The sequence below is a fragment of the Salvelinus sp. IW2-2015 genome, unplaced genomic scaffold, assembly GCF_002910315.2.
Source record: "Salvelinus sp. IW2-2015 unplaced genomic scaffold, ASM291031v2 Un_scaffold1570, whole genome shotgun sequence".
Classification (NCBI taxonomy): domain Eukaryota; kingdom Metazoa; phylum Chordata; class Actinopteri; order Salmoniformes; family Salmonidae; genus Salvelinus; species Salvelinus sp. IW2-2015.
The window spans coordinates 158,282-179,296 of record NW_019942998.1 but is presented as its reverse complement, the minus strand read 5'-3'; the positions used below and the strand labels follow the sequence as shown (position 1 = coordinate 179,296).

At 46.5% G+C, this 21,015-nt stretch overlaps 1 protein-coding gene across 1 annotated transcript in view; it reads left to right on the top strand.

The window, feature by feature from the left end:
• The window catches only part of LOC112071286 (ephrin type-A receptor 3-like), a 37,124-nt gene extending 22,453 nt beyond the window's left edge, over positions 1–14,671 (top strand). The window contains 4 exon segments of the mRNA XM_024138754.2: positions 6,234–6,383; positions 6,626–6,819; positions 11,289–11,426; positions 11,632–14,671. Coding sequence (XP_023994522.2) covers positions 6,234–6,383; positions 6,626–6,819; positions 11,289–11,426; positions 11,632–11,731 — 582 coding nt within the window. The 3' untranslated portion in view covers positions 11,732–14,671.
• The last annotated feature ends 6,344 nt before the right edge of the window (positions 14,672–21,015 follow it).

The following is a 21,015-nucleotide window of genomic DNA, read 5'->3' as shown; positions in this document are numbered from 1 at the left end:
GCTGTAGCATTTAACTGTAGACAATGGAGTGATTTCTGACTGAGACGTGTATAGTACAAAGAGTAACAATAATGGCAATGGTCAAACACAGGTAGGCAGTCAAAAAACGAACAATACCTCACAACCATACAAACAGAAAGAACTGAACTAAATAGGGAGCTGATGAGACCAGGTGAGAAACGAACACAGGTGAAATCAATTAACAAAAATGAAAGACGGGGCTACGTTCCAGAATACAAAAGAAACAGGGCTACGTTCAAGAACAAAGAAAAATAACAAGGTTGACTAAGAAAAAAGCAGAACCTTACAGTACCCGCCAGGGAGGCTCCTGATGACCCAACGGCACCAGAGGGTGGAGGGGGCGGGGGAGCAGAGGTGGACGCCTACCTTGGGGGCGAGGTCCGACAGGCTGGTTCGCGAGGTGGTGGACTGACCCGACGTTCTGCGTCGAGGCTGATGTCCAGTGGGTCTGTTCGGGGGGGGTTCGACCCCGAGGTCGGGGAGTGGGACGATCTGGACGGTTATGGTGAAATGCCTAAATCATCTCTGGCTTGAGGAGGTCTTGGTCGGGGACCCAGGACCCGTCTTCATGCCCATAACCTTCCCAGTCCACTAGGTAGGGGATGCGACCTTTCAAGCGTTTGGAAACTTTGGATGGCCCGTATGGCKCACTGCGTGTAGAGACTGGAGGATAAAGAGGACTGTATTTGACTGGTTTTAAAAGAGACATGGAAGGACGAGGAGATTTTATACTGACGGGGTAACTGGAGGCAGTACGTGACGGTTGATGCGATGGGTTATCTTGAAGGGACCAATGAAGCGAGGACAGAACTTTTTGCAGGAGAGGCGGAGCTGGATGTCTCTGGTAGAGAGCCATACGCTGTCCGGSGCGAAAGAGTGGCGTAGGTAGGAGGTGTCTGTCGGCAAAGCGTTTCTGGGTATTAGAGGCTTCCTGCAGATGTCGGTGAGCGGTCTCCCATACCCGCTCACTACGCCGAAACCAGTCGTCGACAGCTGGGACAGTACCAGGCTCCGCCTCCCAAGGAAACATGGGGGGTTGGTAACCAAGGACACACTGAAACGGAGTAAGGTGGAGGGATGAGTGCATGAGTGAGTTCTGAGTGTATTCGGCCCAGGCCATATACCAACTCCAGTCGTGTGGAGAGGCAGAACATTGTTGGCGGTGGTACTTCCCTATTTCTTGGTTCAGGTGTTCCGTCTGCCCGTTGGTCTGGGGGTGGTACCCGGAGGAGAGGCTGAGGGTGACCCCCAGTTGGTCATAGAAGGCTCGCCACACCCGGGAGACAAACTGGGGCCTGCGGTCAGAGACGATGTCCTCCGGAATCCCATACAGACAGAACACCTGCTGGAACATACACCCCGCCAATTCCATGGCGTTAGGTAGATGAGGAACCAGACAACACGTTTTTGAAAAACGGTCTACTATGATAAGGATGGTGGTGTTACCAGACGATTCAGGAAGGTCTGTGATGAAGTCAACAGCTATGTGGGACCAGGGTCTGTGAGCGATTGRCAAAGGTTGAAGCTTCCYGGGGTGGGGGGATGATGAGGGATTTTGGTTTGGGTGCAGACTGGACAGGAGAGTACGTAATCCCTTACGTCGGATGCCAGTGAGGACCACCAGAACTTCCGGGCTAGATGTTCGGTGGTTCATGTAATGCCCGGATGTCCTGACCCCAAGAACGTGTGACAGCATTGCATCAGTTGGGGTCTAACAGCTGCTGGTACGTAACTCTTCCCAGCTGGTGTCTCAAGAGGAGCCGGGTCTGAGGTTAGKGCTTCTTGTATGGCAAAGTGTACCTCCCACTGTACCGGTCCCATAATGCAAGAGGAAGGAAGAATGGGTGTAGGGTCTGAGTTACTGGTCGGAAGGTCAAACTGGTGGGAGAGAGCATCAGCTTTTACATTTTTCCTTCCAGGGATGTATGTAACATGAAAATGGAAGTGTGTGAAGAGAGCCCAGCAGGCTTGTCTGGAGTTTAACCTCTTGGCCCCTCTGATATATTTCAGATTACGATGATCTGTTAGGACGAGAATGGGATGTGCGCCCTCCAACCAGTGGCGCCACTCAAGGGCCAGCTTGATGGCGAGGAGTTCTCTGTTCCCCACATCGTAATTCCTCTCAGCAGGGGATAACGTCCTGGAGAAGAAGGCACAGGGATGTGATTTGGGAGGGGTTCCCACMCGCTGAGAGAGTATGGCTCCTACTTCGGAGGCATCCACCTCCATGGCGAAAGGAAGGGTCGGATCAGGTTGGCAAAGGACAGGAGCTGAGGTGAAGAGGCATTTCAAGTTGTTGAACGCAGTCAGGGTGGTATCAGTCCATGGAAGGGTTTGGGTCTTTTGGCTGGTAAGGGCAGTGAGGGGAGTGGCCGTGAACTGAAATTCCGAATGAACCGGCAATAGAAATTGGAGAACCCAATGAAACGTTGGAGTTCCTTAACGGTGGTGGGTTTGGGCCAGTTACGGTGGCGACTTTGTTCTCATCCATGCTGACCCCTCCAGGTGTCAGTACGAAGCTTACAGAGGTTATATGGAAGGCACTCTTTTCAGTCTTCACTAAAAGGTTATGGTCAAGGAGCCATTGAAGAACCTTTTGCACGTGCTGTATGTGTTCCTTCGGGGAGTAGGAGTAAATCAGGATGTCATCAATGTAGACGATGAGAAAGCGGTTGATCATATCCTGGAAAACCTCATTCATAAAGGATTGGAAGACGGCGGAGGCGTTCGTAAGGCATGACCAGGTATTCGTAGTGCCCTCRAGCGGTGATAAAGGCCGTCTTCCATGCGCTGCCTTCGTATACGGACAAGGTTATATGCACTTCACAAGTCTACTTTAGTATAGATGTTGGCGCGGCCCACTTGTTCAAGGGTCGCTGGGATCAGAGGAAGAGGGAAACGGTTATTGACCGTGACGTCATTCAGGGAACGATAATCAATACATGGACGGAGACAACTGTSCGTTTTTCCGACGCAGCCAGGGAAGAAGAACGACAAATGAAACCGTTTGAGTGACTTGTTGCCACGAGATGGCAGGGTCGTGAYGACAAAGCTAGGGGGGTCCAAGGATGAGTGGCTGTTTGGGGGATGAGAGTTCCATGAGTTGAATGGTTTCGGTGTGGAAGACTCCAATCTGGAGGGTGACTCTCTGTGTCAGGTGCGTAATGAAGCCCGTGCCCATTGGCTGCCCGTCCAGGGTGTTAATCCTTAAGGGAGGGGTGACAGGTGTTAGATCAATGTCAAGCTCTTGTACTAGCTTGTGATCGATAAAATGACCTGCTGCTCCCGAATCTTTCAAGCCTTCTACGTACTTGGTAACCCCCGTCGCGGTTATCAATACTGGGAAGAGAATTGCTTCTGGGAGATATTTAAAAGTAAGGACACGCCTTCTCATCTCTCCGTGTGTGGAGGGAGGGGGGGGGCGTACAGGGCAATGGTTGAGTAGATCTTTCGCTCCACACTATAGGCAGAGCCCTTTTTGGATCCGCTTTTAACGTTCGATGCACGGGGGAGGAGCATGGCCCAACTGCATGGGTTCTGGAAGACTCGGACGGGATGACATAAAGAGAATGTTTCGGGTTCCTGGGTGGCAGAGTTCTTCAGCGGTCGGTGATGAGGTGTTCGATGGAGATGGACATATAAATGCATTGACTTAAAATCCAGAAGGTAACCTCTACAGGCCAGCTCCGCCTGAAGTTCCCTGTTGAGCCTTCTTCGGAGACGGTAAGTAAAGCAGCCTCATTCCATCCACTCCCTGCAGCCATGGTGCGGAACTCGAGGGCATACTCGGCAGCTGAATTGCGTCCTTGTTGAAGTTCTATGAAGAGGTCTCCTATAGGACGACTGGAGGGAGAGTGATCGAATACCTCTTTGAAGAGGGTGTGGAAATGGGTCTCGGATCCGAGTTCTGTGCTGTTGGCAGTCCATATGGCGRTGGCCCAATCCAGGGCTTTGCCTGTGAGTAGAGACACAACAAAATCCACCCTGCTGTTGTCGGTGGCGAAGTTAGTGGGGTTGTGCTCAATGTATTTGCTGCATTGCATCAGAAATCCCTGACATTTCCCAGGTGAACCGTCATATTTTCCAGGCATTGATATGTATGCAGGAGGGCTATGGGTTACGATACCTGGCATTGGAGGAGCAGGGATAGACTGGCGGAGAAGATGGCAAATTTCCTCCATAAGCTCCTCTTGCTGGGTTAGGCGCCGCTGTAGCTCCACTGAATCAATTCCATTTTTAGGTGAGGTATTCTGTAGTGAATCCTCAGGGAGATAAACAATGGTCAAACACACGTAGGCAGTCAAAAACAAACAATACCTCACAACCATACAAACAGAAAGAACTGAACTAAATAGGGAGCTGATGAGACCAGGTGAGAAACGAACACAGGTGAAATCAATGAACAAAAATGAAAGACGGGGCTACGTTCCAGAACAYAAAGAAACAGGGCTACGTTCAAGAACACAAAGAAAAAGAACACAAGGTTGACTAGGAAAAGAAAAGCAGAACCTTACAAGACTAGCTATATTTCTTAGATGATAATAGCAGGGCTGGACAACCTTCTTTCCATGCAGCTAGAGGTTTAGGTCAGGGTCAATGAAGATGCCAAGGTTTCTGGCCGTAGGCTTTACATTGGTGGACAAATATCCAAGGTTATTTACAATMTGGGTTCTAGCAAGGTRGGTGCCAAATAAAACCACCTCTGATTTCTTATCATTGAGCTGGAGACATTTGTCAGACATCCAACATTTGATGTCAGCAAGACACTTGTGAAAGGTAGCTACGCTTGCTTGRTCACTCRGTCWKATTGGTAAAAAAKCTGCGTGTCATCCGCATAGCAGTGAAACTGAATGTTATGATTGCGGATGAYGTCRCCAAAGGGAAGCATGTAGAGGGGAAAARGGATGGGGCCCAGAATTGACCCCTGMGGGACACCATAGTGAATTGATGCTGGGGATGATGCTGAACCACCCCATGCATATTCATTGAGAAACGTATGCTACATAGATATGACCTGAACCAGTCGAGGGCAACGCCGGAGATTCCCACTCACCTTTCCAGCCCGTCAGCAAGGATGTTCTGATCAATAGTATCAAATGCTGCACTGAGTTCTAAAATAACTAAAATGGAGCATTCACCGGCATCGGCAGCCAACAGAAGGTCATTACTGACTTTAAATAAAGCAGTTTTCATGCTGTAAAATGAGTGGAAGCCCGACTGGAATTTTTCAAATAAGTTGTTTATACTCAAATAAGCCACAAATTGCTTGAAAAAAACATAGTCTACAATCTTGGATAAAAAAGGGATGTTTAGAGATCTATAACGTGTCGGTCGCTCTCTAGTAGATACTGTACATCTACAAACACAGTCAGCAGTGTCAGGAGACTCACACACATACATCTACAGGCCATAGAGGGAAGGAGGGATAGAGGAGAGGGAGAGGGAGGGGGTAGGGGAGAAGGAAAGATGCAGAGAGAGAGAGAGAGGGGGAAGATAGAGAAAGAGAGACAGAGAGAAAGAGTGGAGTGAGATGAACAGAGAGGGGGGGGGGGGGGGTTTAGTGGGGGAGATGGGGGAGGGGTGTGACTGCTTACTTTGTCTCTTTCATTTGACTTTGACCAGATAGCTGGGACTAGGAGTGCAGCAGTAGCAGCATGTTAAGACTGGTGTGATCTGTATAGGGAGCCAACCAGGCATCATTAATGCCGTCTCCTCTGTCCTCCTTATACACAGTCAGTCCCAATGCCTTTTAAAAGCCTGTTTTCTGCTATGCCTACTCCATATACACTCCTTTGATCCTTATTTTCCTCCTGAACAACAAAGGGGAAAAGGCTTGTGAAAGACGAGTGAAAGAGGACAGATGGAGGAGTGAAGTCAAAGCTCTACTGTGTTCCCTGTTATTGTGCGAATAGAAAGAAATGCTTTGGGTTTGTGTTTTAATCAATGAATATAATGAGGTACATCCCTATGACTACTCTATTCTGTGTTTCAGTGCAGTTCTTTGAGCTTTCCTACCTACGCACCCACAACAGGGATTGTTCCTCTCTCTCTTTCAATAGAATTCAATGAGTTGAATTGGTACATATTGCCAAAGCAGATAGTCATGAATCGTAGTCGTTTGTAAATCCTGTATTAACCTTTCAAGTAATGTTTTATTAACCCTTTYTACATTTATTGTCAACCATTTACAAACCTGTTATTAACCCTTCCAGGGAGGGAAGATCCCCATCCGATGGACGTCTCCAGAGGCCATTGCCTACAGGAAGTTCACGTCAGCCAGTGACGTGTGGAGCTACGGCATCGTCATGTGGGAGGTGGTCTCATACGGAGAGAGACCCTACTGGGAGATGTCCAACCAGGATGTGAGTCGTTTCATTATAATAAAGCACAGTGTATAGCTGATATGGTATATATTCATCAATGATTTGCTATTGATGGCTGGTTTTGTGCGGAAGCTAGGCGGACTCAGTTGGCTTTCTCTCCCATCCTCGGTGGATTAGAATTATTATGATGACAATTTTTGTGATTGACTAGGGTCTATCTAATCCGCCCCTATTTCTCTCTCTCTCTATGTCTCTYTCTCTCTCCCTCCCCGTATTTCCAGGTGATAAAAGCGATAGATGAGGGATACCGTCTCCCGGCCCCTATGGACTGTCCTGTTGTCCTCCACCAGCTGATGTTGGACTGCTGGGAGAAGGGCCGCAGCGAACGGCCCAAGTTTGGCCAGATCGTCACCACCCTGGACAAGCTGATCAGAAACCCAGCCAGACTCCGAGAGCTGGCCAACAGCTCAGTATGGTGAAGTTGCAAATCAAATCAAATCAAATGTATTTATAAAGCCCTTCTTAATCAGCTGTATATCAAAGTGTGTGTACAGAAACCCAGCCTAAAACCCCAAACAGCAAGAATGCAGGTGTAAGAGCAGGTGGCTAGGAAAAACTCCCTAGAAAGGCCAAAACCTGGAAGAAACCTAGAGAGGAACCAGGCTATGAGGGTGGCCAGTCCTCTTTCTGGCTGTGCCGGGTGAGATTATAACAGAACATGGCCAAGATGTTCAAATGTTCATAAATGACCAGCAAGGTCAAATAATAATAATCACAGTAGTTGTCGAGGGTCAACAAGTCAGCACCTCAGGAGTAAATGTCAGTTGGCTTTTCATAGCCAATCATTGAGAGTAGCTTACCGCTCCTGCTGTCTCTAGGAGTAAAAACAACAGGTCTGGGACAGTAGCACGTCCGGTGAACAGGTCAGGGTTCTTAGCCGCAGGCAGAACAGTTGAAACTGAGCAGCAGCACGGCCAGGTGGACTGGGGACAGCAAGGAGTCATCATGCCAGGTAGTCCTGAGGCATGGTCCTAGGCGCAGGTCCTCCGAGAGAGAAGGAGAAAGAAAGAAAGAGAGAAAGAGAGAATTAGAGAGAGCATACTTAAATTCACACAGGACACCGGATAAGACGGAGAAATACTCCAGATATAACAGACTGACCCTAGCCCCCCGACACATAAACTACTGCAGCATAAATACTGGAGGCTGAGACAGGAGGGTCAGGAGACACTGTGGCCCCATCCGATGATACCCCCGGACAGGGCCAAACAGGCAGGAGATAACCCCACCCACTTTGCCAAACCACAGCCCCACACCACTAGAGGGATATCTTCAACACCAACTTACCATCCTGAGACAAGGCCGAGTATAGCCCACAAGAATCTCGCCACGCACAACCCAAGGCGGGCACCACCAGACAGGAAGACCACGTCAGCGCACTCACACCCCTCCTAGGGATGGCATGGAAGAGCACCAGTAAGCCAGTGACTCAGCCCCTGTAATAAGGTTAGAGGCAGAGAATCCCAGTGGAGAGAGGGAACCGCCAGGCAGAGACAGCAAGCGGTTCGTTGCTCCAGAGCCTTTCCGTTCACCTTCACACTCCTGGGCCAGACTACCTCAATCATATGACCTACTGAAGAGATTAGTGTTCAGTAAAGACTTAAAGGTTGAGACCGAGTCTGCGTCTCTCACATGGTAGGCAGACCCTTCCATAAAAATGGAGCTCTATAGGAGAAAAGCTCTGCCTCCAGCTGTTTGCTTATAAATTCTAGGGACAATTAGGAGGCCTGCGTCTTGTGACCGTAGCGTACGTGTAGGTATGTACGGCAGGACCAAATCGGAAAGAAGTAGGAGCAAGCCCATGTAACGCTTTGTGTAGGTTAGCAGTAAAACCTTGAAATCAGCCCGTGCCTTAACAGGAGCCAGTGTCGGGAGGCTAGCACTGGATAATGATATAATTGGGTCTAGTCAGGTTCTAGCAGCCGTATTTAGCACTAACTGAAGTTTATTTAGTGCTTATCCGGGTAGCCGGAAAGTAGAGCATTGCAGTAGTCTAACCTAGAAGTAACAAAAGCATGGATAAAATTTTCTGCATAATTTTTGGACAGAAAGTTTTTGATTTTTGCAATGTTACGTAGATGGAAAAAAGCTGTCCTTGAAACAGTCTTGATATGTTGTCAAAAGAGAGATCAGGGTCCAGAGTAACGCGAGGTCCTTCACATGTTGTCTGAGACGACTGTACAACCATCAAGATTAATGTCAGATTCAACAGAAGATCTCTTGTTTCTTGGGACCTAGAACAAGCAACTCTGTTTTGTCCGAGTTTAAAAGTAGAACGTTTGCAGCCATCCACTTCCTTATGTCTGAAACATAGGCTTCTAGGGAGGGCAATTTTTGGTCCTTCACCATGTTTCATTGAAATGTACAGCGTGTTGTCATCCGCATAGCAGTGAAAGTTAACATATGTTTTCAAATGACTTCCCTAGAGGTAAAATATATAGTGAAAACAATATGGTCTAAAACGGAAACCTTGAGGAACACAGAAATTTTACAGTTGATTTGTCAGAGGACAAACCATTCACAGAGACAAATTGATATCTTTCCGACAGATAAGATCTAAACCAGGCCAGAACTTGTCCGTGTAGAYCAATTTGGGTTTCCAATCTCTCCAAAAGAATGTGGTGATCGATGGTATCAAAAGCAGCACTAAGGTCTAGGAGCACGAGGACAGATGCAGAGCCTCATTTACCACCTTCACAATTGCAGTCTCAGTGCTATGATGGGGTCTAAAACCAGACTGAAGCATTTCATATACATTGTTTGTCTTCAGGAAAGCACTGAGTTGCTGCGCAACAGCTTTTTCCATTTTTTTTGAGAGGAATGGAAGATTTGATATAGGTCGATATTTTTTAAATATTTTCTGGGTCACGGTTTAGCTTTTTCAAGAGAGGCTTTATTACTGCCACTTTTAGTGAGTTTGGTACACATCCGGTGGATAGAGAGACATTTATTATGTTCAACATAGGAGGGCCAAGCACAGGAAGCAGCTCTTTCAGTAGTTTAGTTGGAATAGGGTCCAGTATGCAGCTTGAAGGTTTAGAGGCCATGATTATTTTCATCATTGTGTCAAGAGATATAGTACTAAAACACTTAAGTGTCTCTCTTGATCCTAGGTCCTGGCAGAGTTGTGCAGACTCAGGACAACTGAGMTTTAGAGGAATACGCAGATTTAAAGAGGAGGCCGTAATTTGCTTTCTAATGATTATGATCTTTTCCTCAAAGAAGTTCATGAATTTATTACTGCTGAAGTGAAAGCCATCCTCTCTTGGGGAATGCTGCTTTTTARTTAGCTTTGCGACAGTATCAAAAATACATTTMGGATTGTTCTTATTTTCCTCAATTAAGTTGGAAAAATAKGATGATCGAGCAGCTGTGAGGGCTCTTCGATACTGCACGGTACTGTCTTTCCAAGCTAGTCGGAAGACTTCCAGTTTGGTGTGGCGCCATTTCCGTTCCAATTTTCTGGAAGCTTGCTTCAGAGCTCGGGTATTTTCTGTATACCAGGGAGCTAGTTTTTTATGACAAATGTTTTTCGTTTTTAAGGGTGCAACTGCATCTAGGGTATTGCGCAAGGTTCAATTGAGTTCCTCAATTAGGTGGTTAGCTGATTTTTGTCCTCTGACGTCCTTGGGTATGCAGAGGGAGTCTGGAAGGGCATTAATGAATCTTTGGGTTGTCTGAGAATTTATAGCACGACTTTTGATGMTCCTTGGTTGGGTTCTGAGCAGATTATTTGCTGCGATTGCAAACGTAATAAAATGGTGGTCCGATAGTCCAGGKTTATGAGGAAAAACATTAAGATCCACAACATTTATTCCATGTGACAAAACTAGGTCCAGAGTATGACTGTGGCAGTGAGTAGGTCCAGAGACATGTTGGACAAAACCCACTGAGTCGATGATGGCTCCGAAAGCCTTTTGGAGTGGGTCTGTGGACTTTTCCATGTGAATATTAAAGTCACCAAAATTAGAATATTATCTGCTATGACTACAAGGTCCGATAGGAATTCAGGGAASTCAGTGAGGAACGCTGTATATGGCCCAGTATGCCTGTAAACAGTAGCTATAAAAAGTGATTGKGTAGGCTGTATAGATTTCATGACTAGAAGCTCAAAAGAYGAAAACGTCGGGTTTATTTTGTAARTTGTAATTTGCTATCGTAAATGTTAGCAACACTTMCGCCTTTGCGGGATGCACGGGGGATATGGTCACTAGTGTAACCAGGAGGTGAGGCCTCATGTAACACAGTGAATTCATCAGGCTTAAGCCAYGTTTCAGTCAGGCCAATCACATCAAGATTAACATTAAGTAGCCCTATTTTGAGATGTGAGGTATCACGATCTCTTTCAATAATGGCAGGAATGGAGGAGGTCTTTATYYTAGTGAGATTGCTAAGGCGAACACCGCCATGTTTAGTTTTGCCCAACCTAGGTCGAGGCACAGACACGGTCTCAATGGGGATAGCTGAGCTGAYYACACTGACTGTGCTAGTGGCAGACTCCTCTAAGCTGGCAGGCTGGCTAACAGCCTGCTGCCTGGCCTGCATCCTATTTCATTGTGGAGCTAGGGGAGTAAGAGCCCTGTCTATGTTSGTAGATAAGATGAGAGCACCCCTCCAGCTAGGATGGAGTCCGTCACTCCTCAACAGGCCAGGCTTGGTCCTGTTTGTGGGTGAGTCCCAGAAAGAGGGCCAATTATCTACAAATTCTATCTTTTGGGAGGGGCAGAGAACAGTTTTCAACCAGCGTTACAATGGGTCAAAAACTCAGTCTTCAGGCACACACTGTCAGATCCAGAATAAACTATTAGAACTAGTATCTGGACTGTTTGGGATATTTAACTATGCTGATAAGAATGTGTATATTCTGTCCTGTTTGCCCAGCAGGGAAGACCCGACCACTCCGGAGTTCAGTGTGAGTACGGTGGAGGAGTGGCTGGAGGCCATCAAGATGGACCAGTACAAGGAGAACTTCACCAGYGCTGGATACGTCACACTGGACTCTGTCCTCTACATCACCATCAGGTGAGAGACATGGGCAGGGCTGAGCTGGGCAGGGCTGAGCTAGGCTGAGCTGAAGCGGGGTTGAGCAGGGCTAAGCTGAGGCTGGGCTGAGCTGGGTTGGGGAAAGGGGAGTAGGAGGAAGCAGAGCTGGTGAAAAGGGGGGAGTCTGTTGTTGCTGCTGTTTGGCATTTTTCTAAGTCCCTTTTTGCTCTGTCCTCTTCCGTAGTGAGCTCGTTAAGATGGATGTGATTTTGGCGGGTCACCAGAAGAAGATCCTCTCCAGTGTCCAGAGCCTGCAAACCCAGGGGACCCACGTCCAAGTATAACAGTTTCCCCATAGAGACACACTGAGAGAGAGAGGGCCAAAATGGACGCTCTGCTTTGAGTTTAACCACTGAGACACGCTGAGATTAAGCCAATATAGACATCTTGGGTTGGGTTTCCCCATACAAAGACACTTAGATGGAGCCGTAATGGACGCTCGGCTCCTTTACTTCCTCTTCGCAGCTTCACCATTCCACCCGTCCTGGATGTTTTGATAGCGTAGGCACTTCCAGCTTCTGTCCACGCACTTAGAGGCTTAGCAACCCAGCAACCTCAGAAACCAGGCTACATCCAAGACGTCTCTGACCGTATCAATAAGAACAACAAAAATGGTAAAAATAAAAAATGAATTCGATTGTAATTATCATCACTGTCTGTGGAGTTTAGTGTACAGTTGTTTTTATGGTTGTTTTGGTTTWTCGTTTTACAATAAGCTGTTTTTTATTTTCTACACAGTTTATGGTTCCAGGAGATATTGTATATGTATAGATAAATGTTTACAAGAGCTGTGTGTCAGTACGCCAGTCTAGAACTGAACGTAAAGTTTGTATCAGGGGTCAGGCAACGCAGGTGGGATGTTCCTTCCTGGTGCATGTGTTGCCAGGCCCCTCCCCTTCCAATAAGCCCCTCCCYCAGGACGCTATTAGACGTATCATGGATGTGTGAGGGAGATAGGAGAAATAGAGAGATGTGAAAATGAGATGGAGATGTCTGTTCGTGGTCTCAGAAGACTTCCATTCCGTTTGGCCAGGAACAGATAGGGCTTCCATAGCCACTGCTTCCAGACGCACACAGTTCACTTGAGTAAGTTCATTTAGTACAGCCTACAGCAGCAACGTATAGGATGCCGTCAGTAAGAGACCTGCAGGGCAATACAGTGTTAGCACATTTTCTTCCAAGKGTTGGCCTCCTCAGTTGGAGAAGCTGTAACGGTTGGTGACAGAAGAAGAAGTAGATAACCTTGTATGTGTGACGTTGACACTGTTTGGAATGTGTATCTGTTTCTCAGACGTTGTGCCATGTACAGTTAGTATTGCTCTGAAATGTTGAGCAAAGTCAGACTTGATTGTGAGGTAGACTTGACTTGAGTAGACTGTGCTGAGTGATGTTTTTTGCCTCATTTCACCTCTGATTAATATGGGTTCATTCACGGTTTGTCCTAACCACCTCCGTTCAGTAATGCCAACGGCGTCCAAATCTACAAGAGTCAATGTCCTATTCAAGCAAACCTGCTAACCTAATTTCCTGGATAAGTGAAAAAACATCAATGTCCCGTGTTCAACAAAACAAMGTTTTCAATGTGAAACGAAGGAAATTCAACGGCATATCAAAACCAACATTCCCTCTCACTTTGGGGAGGGGAGGGTGGAGYTTTGCACTTATCTAGGAAATCCAGCGAGCCGCTTTGATTGAATGTGGTCGTCAATGTCCACTGCACCCCTGTATGTATCTGGTTATGTTTATGATAACAGTGTTATTCTGCTACCTGACTAGACAGCAAACGCACCAACATATATACCATTGTACCATACTGTAAAATATGTACAGAGTTGATTTGAAACTCTAGAATGTTTGTAACAATGACGGTGATGATGATGATGATGATTACGGTGAAAACGATGGTAACGGTGTACTTTTATTCTGAAGGAGGAGAGAAATCTGGCATTTTTTCTTGCGGAGGCGGGTCATAGGAGAGAGGCAGCGTGCGATTCGTTGACCTGGCCTATGGAATGTACGTTACGTAGCATGGGTATTAAGTTTCAGTCTTTGATTGACAGGTGACCCGGGAGTGCAGTTTTCACTCGGCCGTCGACCTGGGGACGCTCGACTTTTAGATGCCTTATTTACTGTGCTACCTTTCTGCTCCTCCCCTGATCCCCATAGAGGCGGAGTTATGACTACATCTGTATATAGTATTTATCTGTTTCCCCGAGGTGGCGTCACAGAAAATATCTTCTTTTTTAAACTGAAAACCCCCAGGCTGTTATCACCTCTGTTTTGGTTCTTAAAAAAATATTATACATAAAACTATACTGCTGCTGTAAATCAACCACCAGTTTATTGGAAGCTGTATTGAAAAACACATTAGAAAGTCAACTTTTCATGTTTGTTTTGTTTTAGGAATTTGACCTGTTGGTGTACTTGTCTAAACTAGGTGGTCAATGTATAGCAGAGAGAAGTTATAATTATTCCCTTCGTATCCCAAAGCTATGTGAAGTGTTCCAATGCCTCCCACACATAATATGGAGATGAGCAAATCTCAACAGCTAAATGAACCTTTGTCTTTCCAATGTGTCTCTGAAGGTGTCTATTAATGATGCGTTACCAACAAATTATGTATTCGTTATAGTGAATGGATGGAGTTGCCAGAAGCCTTTTGCGGTGTCATCAATTAGATTCAAATATTCAACAAAGGACAGCAGCATATTGCGTCTGTTCGTTCAGACTCAAAACAGCAAAATACTGCAAGACAGCTGTCTGTCAGTACTCATCATTTTACACTTTGAAATTGTCCTCGTTTGGTGAGCTAATCCATCACTCCCCAACCGGACGTCATAACCTTTGACCCCTATCTCACGACCCTTGAACCTTAGCCAGGCTCTGAGTTCTTTCACGTGGATGGATAAAGTTTCCCCTTGGCACTGTTCAAAGGTCAGTTTTGTGTTCCCCGCCTAACAGTTAAAGTAAGGATATGGAAATAGTAAGCTGATCCTTAATAATTGTTGGTGAAGACTTCTACCCTCAGCCAGGCTGGTTATTTACATGTTCCCAGACTGATTCCTTGTGAGATTGTTCTCTCGCTCTCCCTGGTCTTTCTTCCTTCCTGCCCTTGGCCCATTATATTTATCATGGCAGATTTCTATGCGCTTGTTCAAAAGGTGTACTCATTCTAAAGTCCTTCATGTTGCTGTAATAAATATGCTAATATTTTTTATTTCTCACCTGAAGCTCTTGGTGTCTTACTTTTCTTTTACTCACACACACACACGCACACACACACACAAACACACACACACACACACACACACACACACACACACACACACACACACACACACACACACACACACACCACACACACACACACACACACACAACACACACACACACACACACACACACACACACACACACACACACACACACACACACACACACACACATCAGAGACGTACACACACGGTCACACTCTCAAATGTATAATAATGGCTATGCCTGAGCTTGTAGTATTTCCCAGGGGTCGGTGGTATAATGGAAGACTATGCGTGGCACTATGGCACTATGCGTGTGAAGAAACGTAAAGCTGAAGCTTAATCAGGCTTTGTGTCATTTAGGTTTAGGTTTTATTAGATAGTACAAAGTCAGTCGCTGCCTGTTAAGGATTCCTACATGCACCATGCCTGTTCTGAAAACACTAGATAACATGGCGGCACTAAGGAGGGCGCGCGTCTTGCCAGTTCCTGCTCGCCTAGCTTTTTTTATGGCTATTTTTACGTTAATTATTACTTTGTTTGCTCAGAATGTTCATGCAATAATTTCCTACGACAGACACACTTCTGGATCATGAATCAGAAGCTACACACTTATCTCTTGGCCTCCCAGATCTGGAGTACTAGATTCGCTCCTTTGTTCCCCGCACAGTGGGCTTACCTGTTGCTGCTGACCAAGATGACCGAAGGCAACACCGGCGAGGAAGGAAAGGGAACTCCAAGCTAGGTTAGTGTTATCCAGGATTTTGGGACGTCCCTACCCTAAACCCTAACCCATACCCTTAACCTAACCCTAACCCTAACCTTATCCATAACCTTTACATAACCCTAACCTTAACCCTTAACCATTTAAAATTTCAACTTCAATGGGGTGACGTCAGAGTTGGGACGTCCCAAGSATYCCATTTAGACTTTTCCCTCCAAGCTAGGCTGAAAAGAAGGGCTATACGGCCTCCTCCACATAGTATCCTGATGGCTAATGTCCAATCACTGGAAAATAAACTTTSTGAACTCAGCAAGGCTTCAATCGCAGAGGGACATCAGGGAATACTGTGTCTTTGTTCTTACAGTGACATGGCTTAAAGACAATACACCCRACTCTGCCGTTCAACCAGACGGATTTTCCATTTTCCRTAAGAATGGAACGGCGGCTTCTGGTACTAGTAGTGCGGAGGTGTATGCTTCCTCATCAACAATACCTGGTGTACCGAAGTTGAAAACATCTCGAGCTCCTGTTWACCCGACCAGGAGTTTCTGATGCTAAAATGCCAACCCCACTATATGCCAAGGSAATTCACGGGTGTTATCAAGGCGGCGCTCAGCGAAATGTACAAGAACATTAGCCAGCAAGAATCCTCTCACCCGGAAACAGTCTTTATTGTCACTGGTGATTTTAACCAAGCACGTATAAAACATATTCTTCCAAAATATCACTAACATGTCAACCTGCCTCACAAGAGGAAACAACGTGCTGGACCATGTGCAGTGCATTTGGAAAGGATTCAGACCCCTTGACTTTTTCACATTATCTTACGTTACAGCCTTATTCTAAAATGGATTAAATTACATTTTTTCCTCATCAATCTACACACAATACCGCATAATGACAAMGCGAAAACAGTATTGTTGACTGTTTAGAAAATGTATTACAAATTAAAAACAGAAATACCTTATTTGCATAAGTATTCAGACCCTTTGATATGAGACTCSAAATTGAGCTCAGGTCCATCCTGTTTCCATTTATCATCCTTGACATGTTTCTACAACTTGATTGGACTCCACCTGTGGTACATTCAATTGATTGGACATAATTTGGAAAGGCACACACCTGTCTATATAAGGTCCCACAGTTGACAGTGCATGTCAGTGCAAAAACCAAGCCATGAGGCTGAAGGAATTGTCCGTAAAGCTCTGGGACAGGATTGTGTCGAGGCACAGATCTGRGGAAGGCTACAAAATGTTTCTGCAGCATTGAAGGTCCCCAAGAAAACAGTGGCCTCCATCATTCTTAAATGGAAGAAGTTTGGAACAACCAAGACTCTTCCTAGAGCTGGCCGCCCAGCCAAACTGAGCAATCGGGTGAGAAGGGCCTTGGTCAGGGAGGTGACCAAGAATGCGATGATCTCCAGAGTTCCTTCCAGCAGGACAACCATCTCTGCAGCACTTCTCTAATTAGGCCTTTATGGTAAAGTGGCCGGACTGAAGCCACTCCTCAGTAAAAGGGACACAAGACAACCCGCTTGAAGTTTGCCAAAAGGCACCTAAAGGACTTTCAGACCATGAGAAACAAGATTCTCTGGTCTGATGAAACCAAGATTGAACTCTTTGGCCTGAATGCCAAGAGGCACGTCTGGAGGTAACAGCATCATTCTGCGGGGATGTTTTTCAGTGGCAGGGAGACTAGTCAGGTTTGAGGAAAGATGAACGGAGCAAAGTACAGAGAGATCCTTGATGCGAAGGATCACCTTCCAACAGGACAACGACCCTAGGGACACAGCCAAGACAATGCAGAAGTGGCTTCGGGGCAAGTCTCTGAATGTCCTTGAGTGGCCTAGCCACAGCCCGGACTTGAACCCAATCGAACATCTCTGGAGAGACCTGAAAATAGCTGTGCAGCGACACTTCCCATCCAACCTGATAGAGCTATAGAGGATCTGCAGAGAAGAATGGGAGAAACTCCCCAAATGCAGGTGTGCCAAGCTTGTAGCGTCATACCCAAGAAGACTCGAGGCTGTAATCACTGCCAAAGGTGCTTCAACAAAGTACTAAGTACGTGAAAATAAAAATAAAATTGCTGTGGGATTAGGGTTTGAGCATAGCCTGAAGGCCCCGAGGGGCAGTTCCTCTTGCTGCTCCAAATTGCAAGTACCATGGTCTTATAGTAGATACGAGCTTCGACTGGAAACCAGTGGAGTGTACGGAGGAGGGGGGTGACATGGGAGAACTTGGGACGGTTGAACTCCAGGCGGACTGTAGCATTCTGGATAAGTTGGGTTTAATGGCAAAAGCAGGGAGCCTAGCCAAATGAGAGTTACAGTAGTCCAGACAGGAGATGACAAGTGCCTGGATTAGGACCTGCGCCGCTTTCCGTGTGAGGTAGGGTCGTACTCTGCAGATGTTGTAGAGCAGTCTCAGTTTGAAGCCTGACTGGTTAGGGTGAAGAAGATCGTTCTGAGAGAGATAACGAAAGAGTTTAGAGACAGCACGAGACAGCATGCTCAAGTGTTTAACCTCTATTTAACTAGGCAAGTCAGTAAAGAATAAACTCTTATTCACAATGACGGCCTACACCGGACAAACCCAGACGACGTTGGGCCAATTGTGCGCCGCCTTATGGGACTCCCAATCATGACCGGTTGTGATACAGCCTGGATTCAAACCAAGATGTCTGTAGTGACACTTCAAGGACTGAGATGCAGCACCTTAGACCACTGCGCCACTCGGGAGCCCAGTAAGGGAAGTTAGGAATGGAAGAAGGTCTTCAGAGATTGTCTAGAGAAGGGAGGAGGGGATGGGGTCGTGCGGGCAGGTTGTTCGTGGGGCCCGGACCTCAGTAGTGACAGGATTTCAGGGAGAAAGAGGTCAAGGTGTAGTGTAGTTCTGTGTTGGTGGGACCAGTGTATTCAATAGGCTGAGTGAATGAGGAGCGGATGTCGTAAACCTTCTTTTCAAAATGGTTGACAAAGTTGTCCGCAGAGAGGGAGGAGGGAGGGGAAGGGTTGGAGGAAAAAGGAGGGAGGAGAAGGGTTAGAGACAGAAGCTTTTAAATGTAGAGATATAGGAAGTAGCTTTAGCAGTGGATACAATCAGAGAGGAGGGAGTGAAACAATGATAGGTCACGGACTACAAAGGCAAATCCAGCTGTGTGATGCCCACCGAACCCTCCCTCCCAAACGAGCTTAACACATCCCATGCTTGCTTCGAAGGCGGACAATACCAATTTGCCTACCGCTCCAACGGATCCACGGAAGATGGCATTTCCATCGCTATTCCCACGGCCGTAACACATCTGGACAAGAGGAACACCTGCGTGAGAACGTTGTTCTTTGTCTACAGTTCAGCATTCACTATTGTTCCCTCCAAGCTCGACACCAAGCTCAGACCCCTGGATCTGGACACATCCTCTGCAGCTGGATCCTCTACTTCCTGAAGAGCAGACCCCAGGCTGTGAGGATTGGCAACAACACCTCCTCCACACTGACTCTTAACACAGCCCTCTGCTGTACTGTCTGTTCACCCACGACTGCGTGGCTTTGCACGATACCAACTCCATCATCAAGTTTGCTGATGACTCCACAGCTGCAGGTCTGTTAATCAACAACAACGAGTCAGCCTATAGGGAGGAGGTAAGTGAACTGGCAACCTCTCCCTCAATGTCAGCAAATAGCATCTCTACTACCTGAGGCAGCATAATCAAGGACCCCACACCCCAGCCACGAGCTGTTCGCTTCCTTGCCGTCGGACAGACGGTAGCGGAGCATGAGGACTGATACCAACMGGCTCAGAGAGTTTCTATCTACAAGCCATCAGACTGATGAACACTTCAACTGGACTGACCACCTGTACTGACTCCGCACCTTAGCACTTATCCACAAACACACACACACACACACACACACATCACAACTGCTGCTACCAGACTCGTATTCTTATTGCGAAATACTGCACAATTTATAACTTGCCCCCTAATCCCCCCTTCTCCAAAACATGTGTAAATATTGGGCTATAAATTGTCCCTTCCTGTATTATGCTTATACTAAAATGTTTATTCTATTCTACTGAGCCATTGACTTTATGTTCGTATTCTTATCTTTTATTATTTCTCATTGTTCTTCCATTGTCGAGATGGAACCCATTTTGCTGGACGATGTATACCAAGTSTATCCTGTAAATACAACTAATAACACTTGAAACATGAAACTAGATAACCTCCTCATAACCCTCAGTCAGACGTCTTAAAAATGGCAAGCAGCATTAACATTTTGTAATAATGGTAATTGTTTCTATATCTGTGTGTGTGTGTGCGAGACAGACAGAGAGAGCGAGAGAGAGAGAGAGAGACAGACAGACAGACAGACAGAGAGAGAGAGACAGACAGTGTGTGTGTATTCCCCTCAGTAGGATAATGTAGTCTCTAGGGAGAGAAGGGGTCAGTGACTCCTGGCCTATGTTAACCCCTTAATGCACTGGCCCTTGCCGCTGTCTGTCTATGTTACTGCCATTAGGCCTAATCTCCCTCTCTATTCCCCATCCCTATCCCTCTATCTTCCTGCTGTGCTCTATGCATCCCCTTTTTCCTTTCTTTTGACAATCTCTATCTAGCTTTTCTTACTTATCTTTAGTCTTTGGTGCATCACGCACGCTCACACACACGCACGCGCACGCACACACGCACACACACACACACACACAGTTGACCCATCAGAGGTCACATAGAGGATCTATATCTGGCTGCTCTCTGGTGTTATTTTAATGTCTGCTGCTCCATATTAGGGGATACCCAAACCCAGGCCTGACATCATGAAAGAGCACACCAATTACTACACAGACCCCTGGGAGTGTGTGTGTGCGCGTGTGTGAGTGCATCGTGCAGGGGTGCGTGCATGCTTGTGTGTGTGTGTGTGTGTTTATTATCTATGACAGATCCATCAGTCACCGGTGGCCTTTTAAGTGTTCTCCATAGAGCCGTGTGACCTTTACTCATGATGCCAATAGCCATTGTGTGGTGAATCAATTGGCTGTACTGTAGACTACAGTAGAGATGACATTAACGTGGCTGACTACATGAGTTGACACTCTACCCAGAGGGTATCACTGTTCTCATGATTGTGTGGTCTGTGTGTGTCTGTGTGTGTGTGGTGTTGTGTGTTGTGTGTGTGTGTGTGTGTGTGTGTGTGTGTGTGTGTGTGTGTGTGTGTGTGTGTGTGTGTGTGTGTGTGTGTGTGTGTGTGTGTGTGTGTGTGTGTGGTTGTGTTGTGTGTGTCCAGATGGGAATGAGACCCTTATGTTATCAGGGTGAATTCATCTGATTTTGACTCTTTGGGGAACTCATCTTACTTTGACTCTTTGGTCTTTGTATCAATGACCAAGTCCAGCTCAGTTAATCCCTACCATTGTGACGCTGAGTTGTCATAATGCTTCAGTAATGTACATTATCCCAGAGGCAGTCTGGTATGTTACAATTATGTAACCGTATATTTATGTCCTCTCTAACTGCCCTAACTCTGCTGTCCTACAGCTATTGTATGCAGATGTATTCATGTGCCTATGAACCAGTTTAATACTGTTAGCACTGA